The sequence below is a fragment of the Diachasma alloeum genome, unplaced genomic scaffold (genome assembly GCF_001412515.2).
Source record: "Diachasma alloeum isolate Michigan unplaced genomic scaffold, Dall2.0 Dall_scaffold_00177, whole genome shotgun sequence".
Classification (NCBI taxonomy): domain Eukaryota; kingdom Metazoa; phylum Arthropoda; class Insecta; order Hymenoptera; family Braconidae; genus Diachasma; species Diachasma alloeum.
In genome coordinates this window covers 942,701-964,692 of record NW_021680343.1, presented here as the reverse complement: position 1 = coordinate 964,692, position 21,992 = coordinate 942,701, and the positions used below count along the sequence as shown (strand labels likewise).

Genomic DNA, 21,992 nt, shown 5'->3' with positions numbered 1-21,992 from the left:
TACGTGTCTTTTCCGTAATTCCGGAGCGAAATGTGGTTGTAGGAAATTTTACGGAACTGTCACGGAATTTTTCCGGAGCGTTCGGTAGTTTTTATCTGAATCTCCTGTGAAAAATTACCATACCGTCACTTAAATTTTCTGAGTCGATTCCGTAATCGGTGAGCGAGTTGTGAGTTCCGTAATTATTACTAAAAATGAATAAAAAATTCACGCGTTTTACGAAAATTACGTGTCAGCGTCAAACTTTTGTGGTGAATATTTTATGTTTCTGGGTGCAACTATTATTTAAGAAAACAATTGTAAAACAACAATTTGATAGATTAATTATTAATCTCTCGCCAAAGTTGAAATTCATCTAAGAAATTACCAATGGTGAATTATTTTTGTATTCGGTCATTGTAAATTTATTTCTCCTCACTACTATGTAGTATACTACTTGTAAAAAAACATACTATTTATATATTTTAGATATTCGACTTGTAAAAAAATCCAATTCAAATTTACTACCACCGCCATCGCGTTATCCCTCCTCCCAAGCGATAATCACGATCACAGGGGTGCGAGGTGTCACACCGGAATGGAACCAACTCTCATTTCCACTATACATAAATTCTCGACATCCTCCGTAACCCGTGAAAAAAAAATATTAGAGGGGTGAAGCAGTACGTCGCATTATGCGTTATTAGGCGACCCCTAATAACAATGGCCACCCGTTTTGTACCAACTAGACACCGATTTCGACCTTTCCACATTTAACATCTGTATCATCTCTCTCCAGCCCCCTCCCCCCCCTCTCTCCACCCCTTATTGTTGAATTCGACGCGAGTGCATCTGCTCCGCCATTTTAACGTATCCCACCGCATACACACAAATGGAAACCGAAAAATGACGTTTACGCCTCGATGATCACTCGACTCCCTCCCTCTCGCTCGGCTCGTGCTTTTTTTGCACCTCTTTGGGCCACTCACACGTAAAAAAAAATTATGTGAATTGGAAAAAAGGTATTTAAGAGGAGCAGTTGGCTGTACACATTGTTTCACATCCACTAGACTCCCTAGATTAATAATGAAAATAATGGAGAATTCTGAATTCAATGGAACTGGCTACTAATTCGCTACTATTGCTGAAGAATTATTTTGAGTGGGAAATTGGCGATTTATAAATCATTCGCGAAAAACGGTGATCAAATTTTAATATTCCAATCATTTTGCAAATTTTTTAAAGAATTAGATTTACGCATTTTTCAAATGTGTTTAATTTAATGTAATTATTATGTTCATTTTTATTTTTAAAATGTAAATCAAATTCGATCGGCTCGTCCTTTCTTGCACCTCTTTGGGCTACTCACACGTAAAAAAAAAATTATGTGAATTGGAAAAAAGGTATTTTCAACACGCTGTGATGAAAAGTGAACTTTCCGCCACATTGTGATGAAAAATATTGTTCGTAACTCGTGAAAAAATGTTTTTTAGCTCGTGGGATTATATCACGAGCCGAAGGCGAGTAAACCTCCCACTCGCCAAAAAACACTTTTTTGCACTCGTTACAAAATATACTATTTGAGAGTGGGAAATTGGCGATTTATAAATCATTCGCGAAAAACGGTGATCAAATTTTAATATTCCAATCCTTTTGCGAATATTTTCAAGAAGTAGACTTATTAATTTTTGAAATATGTTTCATTTAATTTCATTATTTGAATTATTTTGTTCATTTTTATTTTCAAAATGTAAAATCAAGAGCCGTGCGGCTTGTACTTTTTTGCACCTCTTTGGGCCACTCACACGTAAAAAAAAATTATGTGAATTGGAAAAAAGGTATTTAAGAGGAGCAGTTGGCTGTACACATTGTTTCACATCCACTAGACTCCCTAGATTAATAATGAAAATAATGGAGAATTCTGAATTCAATGGAACTGGCTACTAATTCGCTACTATTGCTGAAAAATTATTTTGAGTGTGGGAAATTGGCGATTTATTAATCATTCGCGAAAAATGGTGATCAAATTTTAATATTCCAATCATTTTGCAAATTTTTTAAACAATTAGATTTACGCATTTTTCAAATGTGTTTAATTTAATGTAATTATTATGTTCATTTTTATTTTCAAAATGTAAAATCAAATTCGATCGGCTCGTCCTTTTTTGCACCTCTTTGGGCCACTCACCCGTGAAAAAATCACTTTGAGAGTGGAAAATTGACAATTTACAACTCATCCACGAAAAACGGTCATAAAATTTAAACGTTCCAATCATTTTGCTAATATTTTCAACAATTAGACTCACTAATTTTTTAAATGTGCTTAATTCAATTCAATTGTGTTAATTATTTTGTTCATTTTAATTATCAAAATGGCCATTCATCTAATCAGACTTCAATAAAAATTGATGTACACCTCCAAATTATAAAAAAGAGTTCAGCAAAAAATTCCCACGACAGTGTATTTAAATTTACACTGCAATGTTGCTACGAATTAAAAGAGGATTCATGTCGACTGTATTTTCGGAAATTTGTTGTTATAATATTTATCCTCCGCCATGTGTTGTCCGCCATTTCAACTTCTCCCATTGCGCACAACAAATGAGAACCGAAAAATGACGTTTACGCCTCGATGATCACTCGACCCGGCCGGCTCGTGCTTTTTTTGCACCTCTCTGTGGCCACTCGTTGAAAAAAAGGAAATATGAATTGAAAAAAGGGCATTTAAAAGGAGCAGTTGGCTGTACACATTGTTTCACTGTGTACGATCGTTTATCGGAGTTTAGATTCGTCCACTAGACTTCGTCAAGAGGTCCACTTCGATACCTCTCATGACTCTTTTTTCATTTCTCCCATTTCTCGACCTCACCTTTGTTTTAATTGTACTGGCACGTGGTGAATGTCGACACAATGCACAATCAACTCGCCCATTGTTGTCGATCGTTTAGCCAAGTGCTGTTTCTTCGGCGATGAATTGTCGGAGGAAAAATGATTCGTCCGAACAAGTTTTCGTTACTAAATTTGTCGCTTCGCCAGAGAACATTTTTCCGGCCATTGGAGGAGGACTTTTATTTTTCAACTGCAGTTTTCAAGTGATGGCTTTCACGTGTACGCGAAATATATAACAGCGGGTTGAAGGAGGGCTGAGGGATCCCCGCGGTGGTCCGGTTGTCCACCATCACGCTTGAACGGGTCTGAAGACGAGTCAACTCCCCCCACCGGCCTCCCCTCGCCTCCAGATGTCTACCTGTCTGACGACTTCTGTTGGAGAGGATAAAGGCATCGGCAAAATGGCGAATATACCGCGAAATGAAATACTGAAGAGCGAAACGCGATTCACGATTTCTGAAAGACTTGGACCGAATTTTCAAGATTTTTTCGTTAAAAATTGAAAAAATGAATTCTTCTATTTCAATTAAAATCGTGAAGGTCTTATTCGAATTGGATATTTTTGATAATTGTGCACGGAAAAATATTTTTTTTTTGTGAATTTTACCAGATAATTTTTTCTGTTTCTCGGAAAAGGTGATTTCATGAGAAAAATTTGAGAAAGATTTCTTGCAGTCGATTTCAGTTCGCTCTCACTTATCATGAAAACAATTGCATTCAGAAGGAAAGAATGAAAAAAATCGGCCGCTTTACTATTGAATTGAAACCGAAGCTTCACTGCTGAAAATTTTTTTATGAAATTTCCCATACACTTGTTGGAAATTTTTGTTGGGTGATCGTTCTTCTGAAATTTCAAAGAATTTCGAAAAAATTTCAAAGAGTCAGGCAAAAATAAAACAGAAATTGCCCACTCACTTCAATTTTCAATCAGTTCACCTGAATTTGATTTCCCCTCATTTTTCCAATTTTTTACTGAACGTTCTACCTGAAATTCATATTTACAAATGATCAAATTCGCCGAAATTCCGCTAGAAATGTCGCTGGCCCAAAATTTTCGGAATTTAACCCAAAAAAATTCATATAAAAATTTATTTGATTGGCAACCGCACCAACATATCCAAAGAAATATCTCGAAATTACAATTTTGTTGAGATAAACCTACCAATTTCCTGATTTCCAGTGAAATTGAATTCGAATTTAAAATAATAGTATCAATTAAAAATAAAATACAAAGCTCCCAACAGAATTGAGTTTTCAATTAGTTTAAAACTCAAAAATACATTCACCTCAATTCCCCTCATTTTTCCAATTTCTCCTCACCATGTTTTCAATTGTGCTTTCTCCACGACGAATTTTCCTGAAATTTCAATGTAAATATCACGAGTTCTGTCACAAGATGTTCTCAATTTGCCCCAAAAAATTCACACAAAAATTCAGTATTCATTTGCACCGGCCCTAACATATCCAAAGGAACATCTTGAAATTACAATTTTTCCGAGATAAACCTACCAATTTCCTGATTTCCAGTGACATTGAATTCAAATCAAGAAAAAACTTACAAGACTCAAATCTTCAAGTAATATCAAATAAATTCAAGTAATAGTCTCAACTAAAAATAAACCAAAAAGCCCCCAACAGAATTGAGTTTTCAATTACTTTAAACCTCAAAAAAACATTCACCTCAATTCCCCTCATTTTTCCAATTTCTCCTCACCATGTTTTCAATTGTGCTTTCTCCACGACGAATTTTCCTGAAATTTCAATGTAAATATCACGAGTTCTGTCACAAGATGTTCTCAATTTGCCCCAAAAAATTCACACAAAAATTCAGTATTCATTTGCAACGGCCCTAACATATCCAAAGGAACATCTCGAAATTACAATTTTCCCGAGATAAACGTTCTGAACCGTGAATCGGCAACACCGTTGAGGAACTTTTCGCAAAGTGCTGTACTAGGCGCTGTATCCCTCTCCTCCCTCGAAAGATATCAAGAGCAGGAGTTTAGCTTCTTGCATTAGTGTGTACAGAAGTTGCTTCGCGAGTTGTCCTACGCAGTTGGGTTTGGCATCGTTATATAGAGAACTGAGAGTACGCGGAGGCAAGACACGGTGGTTTTAATTGCTGCTTAAAGCACCCTCGTCGCGTTAACCTCATCCTCGATGCTCTGCGGTGCCCGTACAGGATCCTTGCGTGGCATGTTACCCCCTCACCCCTTCACCCCGCCCCCACCTCCCTCCCCCATCGCCCAACCTCTGGATAACTCTCATCCCCTTTTACCTCCTTGTACCGATTAACGACGCACAGCAGCAACAGCATCCGAGAAACTTTGCGCGTTTCTGGCTGCTTCTCGTAATCCGCGAGCAAGTTTACTGCCTCGGTGGTGTGGCTCTTCGCCAGAGTCATAAGACTTTGGCTTATCTCCACTGCTGGCTGATTCTAAACTCCTCGACAACTGATACCACTTCCGGTGGTGAAAAAATATATGATAATTAATTCTTGAATTGAGGAAGAGAGGAGATCATTTGGACCCTGTGGGTTACAACAGTGGTGAATTAATTGTTATTATTTTGGATTTGCGCTCAAATAAATTCTACTGATAATAGAATTTGTTATTAATGAATGAACAAACGATAAGGGATTTATTGAAGATTCGCGCCTCGTTGTTCTCAAAAATGAGAATTTTTTATTATTAATGAATATTTGTTGGAAGCCTAATTTATTTATTTGTTGGTGTTTGTTGATAATTTCTTATCATTTTGTAGAGACTGCACTGTAGATTTGGCGATTTTCAATCATCAAATTTTTTAATTAAAGTGTGTGCGAAAAGTTTGAAAAAACTGTGAGTTATTTATTTTTAAACATTTTCTTCTTACAAATGAATAATTACCAAATAAATGATAATTAAAAATAAAAAAATCCGAAAACCGATTTTTTTGGGCATGAGATTGATTCCTGGTAAAATTCTGAATTTGAACAAATTTTTTTCGAGTCCGAAAAAAGGACGCTAAGGGTGAAAAATTGATAGTTTATAAATAATTCAGTAGCGAAGGGGTAAAAGGAGATAAGTCAACTTTGACTATAGACCAGTTTTCAATGAATATCTCGGAATCTAAGGAAGATAGCAAAATTTTTGTTATAACCTTTTTTGTGGAGCCGATTGAGTGCTACAATAAATGTAATTACGAAAATTTCGCTATCTCCCTTAGATTCGGAAATATTCCTCAAAAACTCAACTGGGAGATGAGTCGACTTATCTCCGTTTATCACTTCACTACTGAATTCCTTTTTCGAATCTTCCTAAAACGGAAACTTTCTAATTTTTCAATTGTACCCTAAACGATTCGGAAGAAGAATGGAAATTAAACGTTAAAATTTTAAATATTACGATAAATATTCCATAATACGTCATTATTTTTTGTTAAAATAATATTTATTTCTACAAGGAAGATACGCCCACATTTTCTAAAACGAGTCGTATTCCAGAGTGTGTTAATTCCAGAAAATTTACGAAAATGTCATCGCGACCCCCAAAAAATGGTCAAAAGTCAAATCAAAGTCGACATTTACATAACAAATTCAACCCTTCATTTATTATCGCTCGAATATTGTCTTGTGGGGTAGGAGAAAAGGTTACATATGAATGATGACTTTTTCAAATCTTCCTAAAACGGAAACTTTCTAATTTTTCAATTGTACCCTAAACGATTCGGAAGAAGAATGGAAATTAAACATTAAAATTTTAAATATTACGATAAATATTCCATAATACATCATTATTTTTTGTTATAATAATGTTTCTTTCTACAAGGAAGATACAGCCACATTTTCTAAAACGAGTCGTATTCCAGAGTCTGTTAATTCCAGAAAATTTACGAAAATGTCATCGCGACCCCCAAAAAAATGGTCAAAAGTCAAATCAAAGTCGACATTTACATAATAAACTCAACCCTTCATTTATTATCGCTCGAATATTGTCTTGTGGGGTAGGAGAAAAGGTTATAGATGAATGGTGACTGCGAGTAGGAATGAAAACGATAGTGATAGCCCCACGGAAAATATGGATGTATATATTTCTCTCGGAGGGCGAGGGGCGGAAGGGGTGAGGGGACGAAGGACTCTGAGGGGTGCGTATAGGAATTCTGGGCGAGAGAGGAGCAGGGAGAGGCGTCGCCTGGCAAACCTTATCGTAGCTTTCTGGGTGAGCGCGTCCGGGCGTCAGTGGGTTTTAGCTCGAAAACGGTATAGTAGAGGTGGAAACTGTACATATATCCAACTATGTATTATATAAGGGGAGGAGGGCTTGCGATAAGATGCCACGGCATCCACTCCCTCCTTCCCCGCGGCTTCGTTTTCCTCACACAACTTTGCCAACGCCTCGGCATTCGTCCTGCTGCGGTAATGGAATCCTGATAACGACCCTCTTTTACTTTTACCTTCGCTCAATTTTTTTTGTTGATATTTTCAGTTTTTTTTACAAAGAGAACTCCAATTTGAAAATTTTTATTTTCATGTTCAATGAAAGAAATTTATTTGGAATGGTATGTTCATATTCTTTATTGTCGGGCTATCCGCTCGTTCAACCCTAGACGTTGTTATAAGGTATAAATTACATGGAAAGCGGGATGCTATACGCTAAATAATTATTTTTAAAAAGTCCGTGTGACTCCGACGTTTTTAATTTGAGCATTAATAATTATTTCATTCTTTCCCCTATTAAAGGTAGTGGAATCCTGATAACGACCCTCTTTTACTTTTACCTTCGCTCAATTTTTTTTGTTGATATTTTCAGTTTTTTTTACAAAGAGAACTCCAATTTGAAAATTTTTATTTTCATGTTCAATGAAAGAAATTTATTTGGAATGGTATGTTCATATTCTTTATTGTCGGGCTATCCGCTCGTTCAACCCTAGACGTTGTTATAAGGTATAAATTACATGGAAAGCGGGATGCTATACGCTAAATAATTATTTTTAAAAAGTCCGTGTGACTCCGACGTTTTTAATTTGAGCATTAATAATTATTTCATTCTTTCCCCTATTAAAGGTAGTGGAATCCTGATAACGACCCTCTTTTACTTTTACCTTCGCTCAATTTTTTTTGTTGATATTTTCAGTTTTTTTTACAAAGAGAACTCCAATTTGAAAATTTTTATTTTCATGTTCAATGAAAGTAATTTGGAATGGTATGTTCATATTCTTTATTATCGGGGTATCCGCTCGTTCAACCCTAGACGTTGTTATAAGGTATAAATTACATGGAAAGCGGGATGCTATATGCTAAATAATTATTTAAAAAAAGTCCGTGTGACTCCGACTTTTTTAATTTGTGCATTAATAATTATTTCATTGTTTCCCCTATTAAAGGTAGTGGAATCCTGATCACGATTCAGTATTTTTTTACAAAGATAACTCCAATTTGAAATTTTTTATTTTCATGTTCAATGAAAGAAATTATTTTGGAATGGTATGTTCATATTCTTTATTATCGGACTATCCGCTCATTCAACCCTAGACGTTGTTATAAGGGATAAATTACATGGAAAGCAGGATGCTATACGCTAAATAATTATTTAAAAAAGTCTGTGTGCCTCCGAATTGTTTAATTTGTGCATTAATAATTGTTGAATTGTTTCTCTCATATAAAGGCCATAACATTGAATATCCAAATGCAGTTATTATTTGAATAAAAAACCCCAACAGTGTTTCTTTATTTACGATGTTAATTAAATATGAGATTTTCAATATTTCAACCCTTTCAGCAATTAATTGACAATTTCCCATATGCCAACGACAATTATGAAAATTCTATTAAATGTCATGTTTAATTTTCACAATGTCTTTAAGAATTCAAACTATCATTGAAATACCAATGATTACCTAAAATGAAAAAATCAATCCTGTTAAATTTCCCAAACGAATAAAAAATTCCACGAAATTCTGTTCTCAAACTGAATTAAAATTCGGACCATTGAACATTCAACAGCAATTATTACTTGAATTTTCAAAAAATTCCAACAGTGCATCTTTATTCAAAAAGATGTCAATTAAATATTGACACAATCTGCAATATTTCAGGAAATATTTTCCCCGTTACAATGACCTATCGTAAAAATGCACTTGGCCTCCTCTGGGTTTCTTCGAAACCCTCAACAATCCAATCAAATAACTCTCAATATTTCGTTTTCAGTGGCTGAGTTAGAAGGTGGAGCTCACTCAGACGAGACAAACAGTGGTGGAGACAACAGCAATGCGGGTAGTGTATCCGGTGGTGGTGACGATGATCAAGCGCGACTAAGATTAAAACGCAAACTCCAGCGGAACCGCACGAGTTTCACGAACGAGCAGATCGACGCCCTTGAGAAAGAATTCGAGAGAACGCACTACCCAGACGTCTTCGCCCGGGAGAGATTAGCCGGAAAAATAGGTCTCCCCGAGGCGCGAATACAGGTAAATATTTTCCACACTACCCCAAACAATTGACCAATTGACCGATTAATTTCTCTCCTCTCCTGACAATTCTGACTTTTTGATTTTTGTTTATCTCACTCCGTAGTTCCTGTACAATTGACCCGATCTCGTATCTCTTTTTTCTTTTTCTCGTCCACTAACTTCAGGTATGGTTTTCGAATCGACGCGCAAAGTGGCGACGCGAGGAGAAACTGAGGACACAGAGGAGGGACAACGGTGGACAACAGCAATCGAGTCAACAGCAGCAGCAGCAGGCACCCCAACAGCAACCGCAGCACACTGGGGCTGTTAGTCTAGGGCATCTGACCCCACCGCCCTCTATTCTCGGTGGTCAAGCCCCTCCACAGGGACCACCATCACCACCGAGAATTCATCATGGGTTCGCTCCTACCGCTGTGTATCCAGGGATACCAAGCATGCCGGATTCGTACAGGTAAAGAGAATATAAAGAAACTCATTGATTAATTCATCCATTACTTTTTTTTATATATATTTGTTTGCATCACACAACCCCACGACCCTTAATCTGACCCTCGTGACCCTCATGATGACCCATTATACCCTTCGTGACCCTTCTTTCACCCTTTATTTATGGCCTTTAATTTTGGAGTCTTAGTTTCGAGCACCAAATTTTCATCACCAAAAGTCGATTTGGATTTTTTCAATATAGGAAGATATTGAGACCCTTATTTTGACCCTTGTGATCCTTAATCTAACCCTTGTGACCCCTATTTGGATCCTTAATCTGACCCTTATTTTTTGACCCCCATATCCCTTATTTGGATCCTTAATCTGACTCTTGTGACCCTTAATCTGAGCCTTGTGACCCTTATTTAGACCCTTAATCTGACCATTGTTATCATTATGTGGGCCCTTAATCTGACGCTTAGTGACCCTTGTGACTCTTAGTTGGACCCTTAATCTAACTTTCGTGACCCTTACTCTGATCCTCGTGACCCTTAATCTGGTCCTTGTTATCCTTATTTGGGCCCTTAATCTGACCCGATTGACCCTTAATCTTGCAACCCTTAATCTACCTCTCGTGACCCTTACACTAACCCTCGTGACCCTTAATCTGATTCTTGTGACACTTGTTCAAACCCTTAATCTGATTCTTGTTATCCTTATTTGGGCCCTTAACCTGACCCTTAATCTTGCGACCCTTAATCTGACCCTTGTGAATCTTATTTAGACCCTTAAGCTGTACTTTGTGATCCTTAATTCAACTCTCGTGACCCTCGTGACCCTTAATCTGATCCTTGTGACACTCATTTTGACCCTTAATCTGACCCTTGTAGCCCTTAATCCAACTCTCGTGACCCTTATTCTGACCCTCATGACCCTTGTGGCTCTCAGTTCCGGGGTCTCAATTTCGAGTACCAAATTCTTATCCCCAGAAGTCGATTTGTATTATTATAATATACAGAGATAGAGAGTTAATGATTTCGTGAATTATTGATATTCCAGTCCCATGACGTCAATGCCCAGCTTCACCATGTCCGGCCAACAGAGCCAGCAGCACACAACCAGCATGTCCTCCCTGTCGTCCGGAGGAATGGGTCCAATGGGAATGACAGTTGGCATGACAGTGGGACCGAGTCCAGCGGCCTGCCTCCATCAGCGCGACAATGGCTACTCCTGCGGTGTTGCCCGACCCCCGAGCTACGAGCCTCTGCACCTCGGCTACGGTGGACGTCCCTCCTGCAGTCCAACGCAACCCTATCACACAACTGGCTTGAATCAATACAACCAGAATGCCAGCTCGACTGGTGAGTGTCTACCGCACTCACTGCACTCGCTGCTAGCTCTCTAGCCGCACGTGGGACTCGGCTATCATCACGCCCGTGGATTACCATAAGAACAGCCTGACACAATCGGGTAATTGGATTGGATGTCAATTGCAGAAAAAAATTACAATTGTCCCAAAAAATGGAAGTCAAGAATTGGTGGAGGATCATTGCCGTGTCGCCACATATATTTCAATAAACTTGGGGAAAAGTAGTTGAGGAATTGAAAATATTGTTTTTAAAGGAGAGAAGATTGTCCTTAAGTGGAGAAAATTATGCAATTGCGGGAAAAATCATGACATTGATTCGAAATTTTTATAGAACGTCCAGTGCAGCTGCTACACTGGTCAAAATTTTTGCCCGAAATTTCCCGTACACTTTTTGGAAATTTTTATCGAATTTAATTACCAATGAAATTTCAAGGAATTTCGTCGTTGAAAATTCAGAATTTGGGGGAAAATCAAAGAGGACTATAAATTTCAGATCCATTTTTCCCTCAAAATTCAATGTAATTTGGCACTGAATACTCATATTTGATTGAAAATTCAAAGAAATTAAGGAATTCTCGTCTTTATGGTGTTTAAAATTCTGGGATTTTACTGAATTTTCAGTGGAACCGGAAATTTCATGATTTTTTTCTCCTAAATCGCAGTGTCACTGCCCTGAAAATAGTAGTCAACTGAAATTTTTTTCAGATTTTTTTTCGATTTCGTTTGCCAGGATTTTTTAATTGGAAAAGGAACATTTCAGTTGAATTGGAAAGATTTCATGTTGTTCTTTCAATTAATATGATCCCCATAGAATTTCATTCGTAAGAAGAAAATTTGATTGTTAATAACTTGACAACGAAATCTAGAATTCTAGACATTGAGCAAAGATGCATTTGACTTTCCAGTGTTATGATTTTGATTTTAATTTAAATCAAATCGCTCGGAAACTCAAAAAAATTGGGCTTTCTAAAATTACATTAAATTGAATTTTCAATCGATTGAAAATTCGGATAGTTCCCTGAATTTTCGAAATGCTTTTTCAGTAACAAAATATCTCAAAATTTCGCGTGAACGGATACTTGTGAACATTTCAAGTTTTACTCCTCGAAATTTCGGGAGTAATCTTTCAACAGTATGCGACGGCAACAAAATTCCCTGCAAAATAACAATCTTGTTGAGTATTTGAAAAAAAATGACATTGAGAATTGCAAGAAATTATTGGCAGCCGCAGATCAATGACAGTAGCTCTCGAATAATTTCCATATTTTCAATCCAAAAAGTTAGTGCTTCTCAGCTGCGCTGCACCCCAAATGACTAAAAAAATTATCCCCCAGGCTTGATATCACCAGGCGTGAGTGTACCAATTGCCGTGCCAGGGCAACCAGCGCCAGAAATGTCAGCCCAATACTGGTCCCCGAGGCTGCAGTGACCGTGGTGATCGTCCACGTCGACCCCAACGTAATAACCAACACCCAAAAGCGTCATGAAAGACCGGTCCTCGTGTGTACGATCTCAATATCACCTCTACTGCCACCCTCACACATAAAAAAATATATACAAAAAGAAAATTGGTCTCTTAAGCGTCAAGTCAAAGAGCGTCGTTAAGTTTGTTATCACAAGAATCATTTAGTAAACTTATTTCATTTGTAGAAAGAAAAAAAAACCTGGAGGTAGGTAAATCAAAGAATTATTCGAAATGAAGGAATCTAGTTGTTAAGTCGATATTATTAGTAATATTTATATATTCGTGTAACGAAAAAAAAAAGAAAGTGATGAGATGAAGAGGAATAATAATGAATCGGTCGATGAATGTCGTGTGTGCACACCCCAAATTTATCCCCCCCCGACTATTTTCCATTATAATTAATTACGGCATTGGCAGGATAAAGATGGCAACAAAGATTTAATTAAACGTCGATTCGCTATTGTATACATAATTACATGTCTCTATTGTATATGATCACCCGTGAGTTTTAATTAATTGTGAACTAAAGAGAACAGCTGGAAATTTAATCAACAGAATGAAAAAGAATTTTTAAAAAAATTATAATTAATTGACCGAATTGTGATTTGTCTTTTAGGCCAGACTAATGTTTTAAGCGTACAATTATACGATTCTAAATAAAATATAGATAGAGTGTGCTTTAATCAGAGTCAAAGAGAACCCTTCTTCACCGTCCTACTACTGTCCAACAAATTTCACTCAAACAGCCGACAAATTAAAACCTAGTAATTAAGAGAATAAACTTACCTTGGAGTTTCTTGGGTAGGAATCATGTATCATAGATCTGAAGAAATATCATTGAAAATGTAACAATCTTATATTTCATTGAACAATGATTCCCTTGTAAATTCACTCTGAATTGTTTTCAATGTTTCCATCAGACTCGACCCCTGTCCCACCATCTGAATCTTTTTTTTTTGTGACACCTCTTATCAACTGGACATTTCAACTGCGACATTAAAACTAAAATTTTTCAGCTTCAACGATTCAAATGTATTTTTGAAAAATATTTACTGCCGTTTTTACAATACAACAGGTGTTTTCGCCATGTGTTGAATCTTGTAAAGATCTTTCGTGTCGCTCTATCAACCGAATCCCCAAAAATAAATACAAAGGAAAATGGGAAGGGATAACCATCACCAAGCGACTTAATGGTAATTCAGTCGAATCAATCAGCAGTTGTTTAAAACCTAGTCTAAGTGTCGTAGTTAAAAAAATCCCAGTGGATTTGTCGCAGTTTAAACGGCGCAGTTGAAAAATCTGTTGAAATGTCCAGTTGACAATTGGTGGAACCTTCTTCCTCAAGGCAATTGTTCACACGTGACAGACTAAAACTAGGAATCGAATTGCGTTAAATTTATTAATAACTAAATCTACTTTCCTCTATCCAATCATCTAATAATCTAAATACTTAAGAAAGACGTGAGGATTTCCGATCAAAAGAGACGCCAGAAATCATAGTATTCTCCACTGATGACCGACGATTAACCAAGGCCAAAGGCTCTTGCGAAACTCTTATATCACGAGAGTCACAAGCCCGGAATATCGAGTGTCTGCATCGTCATCCACGTGAATATTCGCATTGAAATGAGCATTCGAAAGTTCTCAATCTTATTCATAAAATGAGTCATCTCCCGATTCCTCAGACTGTTTTCTCGGTCAGTAGAGCATCGATATCCTTGAGAATATCATCAGACGCGCTGTCCACGTCCTCCTCGTGCGTGTGTCCATCAATCAGCTGATCAAGCTTCAACTCATCCGAGGGATCAGCCAAGACCGACTCAACACCCGCCCCAGTCGTCCCACCCACTGAAGTCGAAACTTGATTAACATTAGATGAATCATCAGTGCTGCTGTCACAGAGACGCACTTCAATCTCAGTTCTCGAATTATCACACTCCTGTGGTTCACTGTCTCTTCCCTCATTATCACCAATTACCCGAGACGTCTGTGTTTCAGTTCGGTTGAATCTCTTGGGTGATCTCCTCAGTCTCACAGGTGGAACTGTCGTATTTCGGTTGATTTTACGCCTTTTGGCTTCACTGCTAATTCCACCTGCCCCGATTTCCCCATCCAGCGCACGTTTTCGTGACTCTGGTGTCTCATTCTCGAGTTTTTTCAGCTCTGTCAGGGTCTCAATGGCGTTTGCGAGTGAAACCTCCGGCTCTTTTCTCCTCACCGTTGGCTTTGCCTCTAGGGCAACTGTCTCGGGCGTCTCGGCCTTGGGATTCCCCAGATTCTTTCGTCTCTTGATCTCCTCCAGTGTCAGCACTTTGAAGCTCAAGCTGTCGTCACTCGATTTCGTCTGGTTTTTACCCAGAGAGTACAGGCACACTGTCTTCCTCGCTGCTCTTATACTCGTCACCCTCTTCTCTTTACCACCCCCAGAGCTATTGGGATAATCATTGGATGTGTATGAATAGTACGCCGCACTCTCCGCCTGTATCTCCTCCAGTCTGATCTCCTCGTAAGTCTTGCAGTACGGCACCCTCGTTGGCTGGTGCGCCTTTTTCGGCGACGGTGCAACACCCTCACTGTCCGATTCTGCAAGAACACACGAAGAAACATGGTGTTGGCGATTAGTTCGTTTTAACGTCCCAGGTATTTATGTTTCAATCTTCAATCATTAATTTCGAACGAAAGGTCTCTAATTCTCTATTTCTCTCATCTCTTGGCTTTAGTCTCTTGCTGTCTGGCCTCTTCTCAATCTTCGGGATATTCTTATCTATTTGGGAGAGCATTTGGGAAAATTTTGTCTTGATTAAGTGCACGAGGACTCGTAGACTCTGAAACATACGCCTGGGATTTTGGATAAATCTTGGGGTTTTTAAAATTATTATTACGAGGAATCGGGGAATGGGGTGGCGGGGGGCCGGCACGCCTGACGCTTTTATTTTTAACGTGTGAGTGAAGTAAAGAGACAAACATAAGTTCTATTTCTCAACGATAGAGATTTATTAACTCAGAATTAACAGAAGAAAGTTTGATAACGAAAGATAATATCTTGTGAGAAATAAAAATGCAGAAATGTCGTTTCAATTTATAAACGTATGAATGGAGTAAAGAGACGAGAGCGATTTTTATTTCTCAACGAGAGTAAATTTATTAACTCAGAATCAACAGAAGAAAACTTTGATAACGAAAAAAAAAAAATAGTATTGTTCCATGATTTCACGAGAAATAAAAATGTTGCAATGTGTGTCGTTGTGAATAACGTTTGTTTGATAATAATGTCTTCCCTCCAGCCCCCGAATAATGATGATGAGTCAGGCGTACCGTGTCCCCAAGCAGTGTGAGATAGTTCGTCTGTTATGGGGAAGAAACTGGAAAAGAAAGAAGCAACAGAAGTTTAGAGAATTCAGTTTAATCGAGAAAAAGGAAAAAAAACGAAGAAAAAAATTCGAGATTACAGGGAATTGATCCCGAACTAAATAACTAATGTTTGCCCCACCGTTAAATCAATTGTTGCTCTATCATTACTCGTGGTATGAAGTTTATTGAAATTTAAACATCATCTGAACGTAAAGTAATAGCTTTAGTCATTCGTTTACATCGATTTCTCCATATGTAATAATAATTACGCATTACGCAGCTGCGTTACCTCTTCAAATATAACTTCTGTATTTTTTTTTTCGTGTCTTATAAGTCTGTGTTAAATCTTCTCTCAATCTTTGTGTTTGCTCACACGTAAACTAAATGTACGCATACATAGGCACATACGTGCATATATGCATAATACGTCTACACATATACACAGATCTGATCTTTCTTTCTCATACTTACATGATCACTTCAATTTATTTTCGCATCATCCCTTTTTTTCCATATTTTCCGATAAATATATGCACGAGTGACAAGTTTCTTCTCTGTATATCATGAAACACAACCGTCGCAATGGCAAATGCCTCAGTCAAACCAAAGAAAAATCAATTGTTCACGCAAAATTTCGATGAATCTCCAGAGAAAGTGCCAGAGCCGATGCAGATGCCACTACGAGGGTTTCACACACTTAATCACTTCATTCTGTGTTTTTTTTTTTAATAATAAATCTTTCTGTTGCTCGTGGAAGCTATGTGTCGATTTGTTTTCATAATTTGTACTTAAGAAAAAACTAAACAGAAAATAAAATAATTTTATAATCTTCCCACCAACGAAATCAACGAGGCCTGGGGAACATGATTTCTCGCGGCAATTCCATCCTCCAATTATTGCAATTGCGAAATAAAGAAGTTCTCTTCATCGAAGATTCAAAAAAATAATGAAACAAAATAATAAACAAAACAATAATAATGCAAGCCGAGGATCACCGGTGTAAAGAGGCGGTTATACACTGAAAGCTCACGCGGGAATTTTATATAGATGTACATGCTCGTATATAATTCGTTAATTACGAGATTAATGAAAAATAGAAGAACAGGGTGTTGATTTACTCCGTTGGTCTGTCTAACCTAATCAAAGTCCACTCTCACCTAGACATTTTCATGAATTAAATTAATCTATTCTACCAGAAATCGACGATAATATTAATCCCGACGTTGATGTCTCTGAGACCAACGATTTGAGGTCAAAATAAGTGGAAAATAAAAATGACCATTTATTTTTTAAACTCCCATTGCCCGACTATTTACTTTCGCTATATTTTTCAAGTATTTTCTCTCATGTATTGGAAGTATCATGTAAAAAGCCAAAACATATGAAGGCATATCAGCAACAACAGCTGATGATTGTTTACGCACTCTGATAAATCCATCGGGCTAACAATATTGAATAATTAATAACAACAATATGAAAATTAGTTAAACCATAAACTCCTCTGTTCAATCGTGGAAATAAATGCAAGAATTTCACATTCAATGAACTCTCGATAATAATTTTAATCACTCTTGGTGAATAAATCCCAGAGTGCTTTCACAATTCGTCTACTCCCCTAATTACCTAGTCTCATGAATCATTTAGTCATGAATAAAGGATGAGAGAAAAAGAGAATCAAGAAATGATTTCTGACATCTACCTCTACGAATCATCAAAAGGAAGAATAAAGAATGGAGTACAGATGTGATGAGACCCCATAGATACCGTGAAAGTTCACTAAAACTCTAGTTAGTGAAAAAATTTGACTAATATAAATATCGCTGGAGTTTATTCTGGATAAATTCCGATATTCAGCAAAGAATTCGATCATTTGCATATGATGTTAACAATAGATTTTCGATAGCACGAACGAAAAATATTCACAGATAAATCCAGTGAATTCGATGGAAAATTCTGTCAGTTTCTGATCGATTCTATTTGAAGAATTTCCATTGGGACATTTTCTACAGGAATTCCTCGACATCAATTTCCCAAATTTTTTTCAATCTTCCATTTCACCAAAAAAATCGAACAAAACGAAAACATAAGATTTGAGCTGAGGAATTTCTATTGAATTTTTTCCATAAAACATTCTCCACTGTAAAAAGGGGAGAATTTATCAATCCAATCAACCAAAATTTCCCAGTGAATTCGCTACGTAATTCTATGAAAGTTTTCCCAAACGTGATGCATCAATCACGAGATATTTAAATGCACTAGACTACCCTCGATCGAGGACAAACGCTCATCGCCAGGCTAAATTTCGTGGGTCTTCCCTACCACAAACCGTTTCATTAAATTCCGACAAAAAATGGGCCGAGGGGGGGGGACGGGAGGGGATTTGAATTTAGTATCTCCTGTAGGAGGTGAAACCGAGTCCAAATGGAAATGGACACCTTGCCCTCTGACTCTGTGCACCAGTGTCAGGATGGACAGTTGGATAATTGCGCTGAATCTGTGAAGTTGACGGTTGATTATGCAATTGTAACGTTTGACCATGTGTATGGGAATGAAAGGGGCCCTGATGCCCATAAGGATGTCTGGCAGCATGATGGCAGACCGCTGCTGCTGCTGCAATGGCACTCTGCTGCTGATGATGGTGGTGATGCTGATGCTGCATACCCTGTACACTTGTCTGCGTTACATTGAGGCCACTAGCAACACTAGTACCAAGATTAACTCTACTTGGTATATCGATATCAATCGGTATTGTCATACGATTACGTATACCGAGGGTTGTACTACGGAGATTCAAATTTGTTTGTAGGCTAGACGGTAGGGATAGAGTGCCTGGCGTGAGGTAGTGTACGTTGAAAGATGGACGACGGGGGGGCTAGTAAAGCCTCATACCTTCGTCAAAGTTGACGATAAGAGGATCGACAGCTGGACTGCCGATGAAACTTCCTGCCTCGCTGCTACCACGTCCTTGGTCTGATTCTGTTCCACTTCCATCGAATTTACCGTCATCTGTTTTTTAGTTTAAATTCAGGGGTTATTATTGCTATTCAATGAACGACATCTCGTCGTTTGGTTTTTGTCACTGTCATTTTGCTGTCTGTCTTTTTTTTTATTTGTCGGGGGGATTATCTTTCGAAGATTATCTCGATTGTTTTTCCATCTTCATAATTTAACATATACCACAATTTCCACTGGGTTTTACGTCACGTAGGTATCCCTAAAAATTATGATTGCACAATCAAAAAAGGTAGAAAAAACTGAACATTTTCAAAGAGTGTTTTTAATAAAGATTAGGAAATAAGTTCGACAGAGAGGAAATTGTAAATGGATTATTTATCATGGGAACTAACGATCGAAAGGCATTGGCCACTGAGACAAATGACGTCTGGACAGTCATTCGATACTGTAAATTATTAATTTGCAATTTCCTCCCTATTTTCCCTTGGATTTATTTCCCAATATTGAAATGTTCAGTTTTCTTCAACATTTTCGTGATTGGACAATCATAATTTTTGAAGTTTCCAGGGCTATGTAAAACTGAATGGCAATTGAAGAACATTTCAGATTATCAAAATAAAAAAAAAAGGTCACGTTCGGAAGATGAGACACGCGGGCCTTAACTTGAATTATTATTCAATTTTTTAAAAATATCTTCAATTCGGAGGTGAATAGAATGAGGTGAAAGCTGCAGAGAAATACATCTGGGCCAATTTCTTTATCAGTTTCAAGAGATTCAGCAAAAAAATCGTATTTAACGTTTGAAAAACAAAATTTACCTGGACGGTTCGACCACTCTTGATTCACTGGTTTTGTTGGCAGTTCAGTGGCTTTTGTGGGGGTTGTCTCACCCCCTGGACGTGGCTGGGTGTGCATGAATGGACAATGTGGCTTCTTACACCCACCACGCTGTGACTCCCAGTAACACGCAATCGACTTGCGATTTTTCTGGATTGAAATCAAAATCCTGGCATTAGTACCTCAAAACTGGCGTAACACTTGATGTTTTGCATTGAAATCTCGTCTCTTGCACATTATTGAATTATTCATGTCGAATTGAGCACCACAAACTAAACATTTGCGAGTTTAAGGTGTACAATGTGGAATGGAGATATAATTGACATAAATTGCATATGAGGTATTCCACGCCAAATGAGTCAACCGTTGACCCTCACCCTCTTGGAAATTGATGGCGATTTTTTCTACGATTGAGGGGCCAAATTTCCGGAATTTCGAAAGGAAAAAATTGAAAATAAAATAGATCCAGAACGATTCCCAACTTGTATGACGGCTCAAAATACTTGTTTTGATCATAAGAACTACTGAAAAAAAATGAAACGAATCAAAAGTGACATAATTTTCCAAATTCAACTTTTTCAATTTTTTGTTTCGAAAATTCGTTATTGTGAGCATCTAAAAATCGAAAAAAAAAATTTACTAAAAATATTATTATAGACAGTAAGAAATGAAAAATTTTGAGGCTTAATAAATCAAAATCGGATGGATAGAACTCAAGTTATTGAAAAAAAAAACGAAAAAACGAGAAAAAAAATCATATCTTCAATCTGAAAAAAATTTGAGACAGTTTTTCAGCCCCCCCAATCGTAGAAAAAATCGCCATCAATTTCCAAGAGGGTGAGGGTCAACGGTTGACTCATTTGGCGTGGAATACCTCATATGTAGAGGAGATTGGGGTAAAACGGACACTTTTGACTTTTTTAAAAATGTTAATGAGGGGTTGAAATGTTGATGAAATTTAATAATTTTTTTTCAATACAAAGAACAATTCTTTCCCTTTGTGACGAGCCGAAACTGAGCTCAATTGATAAATTTGTTGCTGCGTTATAAATGATTTTTAAAAAGTCTAAAGTGTCCATTTTACCCCACCCTCCCCTATCTTGTTAATTGAAGGTGGGAATTACAATTCCTGAAGACGAGATCTCAACCCAAAACATCAAGTAGAAGAAAAAATGAAGGAGCTATTATGAGTTCTGGGTAATTTTGCCAAGAGATGACCCAAAACTGAAGAAAAAAACGAGTTAAAAAAAGAGAAAAGTAATACCTTGAGCTCCATGTGTCTAAAGTTGCACTTCTCATTCAGGCAGTTGCCCTGCTGCCAGTAGGAGCACATCACCTCGCAGCCCAGTGCCGAGGGCTCATGTCTAAAAGCACAACTGTCCCCCTGCAACAGACCAAAAATCCATGAACCCCTGTTCCCCAAAAAATCCAAGATAAACTAGCATTCTTCATGCTAGCCGACAGTGCCTTCGACAAAATCAGAATACTGTCGTCATAAATAACTACAACACCCGATCTACACAAACTCCAGATAAGAATTATTCTCAGGACTCATGAAAATTCCAGAGAATGAAATTCTCTTCAACATGGCCGCACCTAACCTCTCCATACAATATGGAATTACCAGCGAGGAGTTCAGTCCCTTCACGAGTACTCACCCATCGTTTTAATCACCAAAAACACGTGGATAAAGAGTCGAGAATAATTATCTAGGGTTGACTCACCTTCGTGCACGTCGAGTAGTAGAAAAAGTAGCAGTCGTTATTCTTGTGGTTCTGCTCCATATTTAAGAATTTGTAAAATGCCGAGTGGTCGTGCTCTTTGCTGGAAAAGAACACCAGAAAAATCCCATTAACGTTCAATAAAACGATCAAAGAAGAACGAGGAAATTCCCTTGCACGTGAGGCAGTTATTTTTTTCCACAATTACAAAACGTTACCATTGCGTGCGAAACATGTTTGGAATGCTACGAGGCAGAGCCCTCAATTCTCAAAATTTCGAGCGAATAGTCTGATCAACTAGAAAGGAATACCTCGGGGCAATGGTTCTCGTTGTTACCTCGACGTGCAAGGTCGTTTTTTCTGATGTTTATTTGGATTTTGAATTGTGTCCAGAACTCACGTTTGTCAGGGGGGCTATCGGTCAACGGTGACTTCTTCTTTTTTTTCTCTCCTTTCGACACGACTCGGGTGAAACAAACACACACAAACGACGGAGGACACGCCGATGCGCGCGCAACAGCGGAAGGACGCGTGCTGCCGGACTTGCGAC

At 37.7% G+C, this 21,992-nt stretch overlaps 2 protein-coding genes across 6 annotated transcripts in view; one reads left to right on the top strand and one right to left on the bottom strand.

The window, feature by feature from the left end:
* The window catches only part of LOC107037803 (paired box protein Pax-6), a 70,571-nt gene extending 57,178 nt beyond the window's left edge, over positions 1–13,393 (top strand). Inside the window, exons 6-9 of one of the 3 annotated variants that reach the window (XR_001460869.1) lie at positions 9,056–9,315; positions 9,483–9,769; positions 10,804–11,214; positions 12,448–12,513. Coding sequence is in view for 2 of the 3 variants with exons in the window: in XM_015256560.2 (XP_015112046.1) it covers positions 9,056–9,315; positions 9,483–9,769; positions 10,804–11,105; positions 12,448–12,542 (944 nt within the window). In the remaining variant the exon portion in view is untranslated. Of the gene's footprint in view, positions 1–9,055; positions 9,316–9,482; positions 9,770–10,803; positions 11,215–12,447 lie in introns of all 3 variants that reach the window. The other 2 variants (XM_015256569.2, XM_015256560.2) reach the window with 2 other exon arrangements.
* A 22-nt stretch (positions 13,394–13,415) lies between these two features.
* On the bottom strand, positions 13,416–21,921 carry LOC107037820 (zinc finger CCCH domain-containing protein 11A). Of its 3 annotated transcripts, none has more exons than XM_015256594.1 (6): positions 21,843–21,921; positions 21,446–21,545; positions 20,986–21,105; positions 19,703–19,871; positions 18,819–18,935; positions 13,416–15,161 (listed from the first exon to the last, which is right to left on the bottom strand). In XM_015256594.1, exons 2-6 carry the CDS (start codon positions 21,503–21,505, stop codon positions 14,260–14,262), a joined length of 1,368 nt encoding a protein of 455 aa, XP_015112080.1. In that variant the 5' UTR covers positions 21,506–21,545; positions 21,843–21,921; the 3' UTR covers positions 13,416–14,259. The 3 variants fall into 3 exon arrangements, with proteins under 3 accessions (XP_015112080.1, XP_015112088.1, XP_015112071.1); XM_015256602.1 differs by lacking the exon at positions 21,843–21,921 and adding an exon at positions 21,754–21,835; XM_015256585.1 differs by lacking the exon at positions 21,843–21,921 and adding an exon at positions 21,661–21,747.
* Between the last annotated feature and the right edge of the window lie 71 nt (positions 21,922–21,992).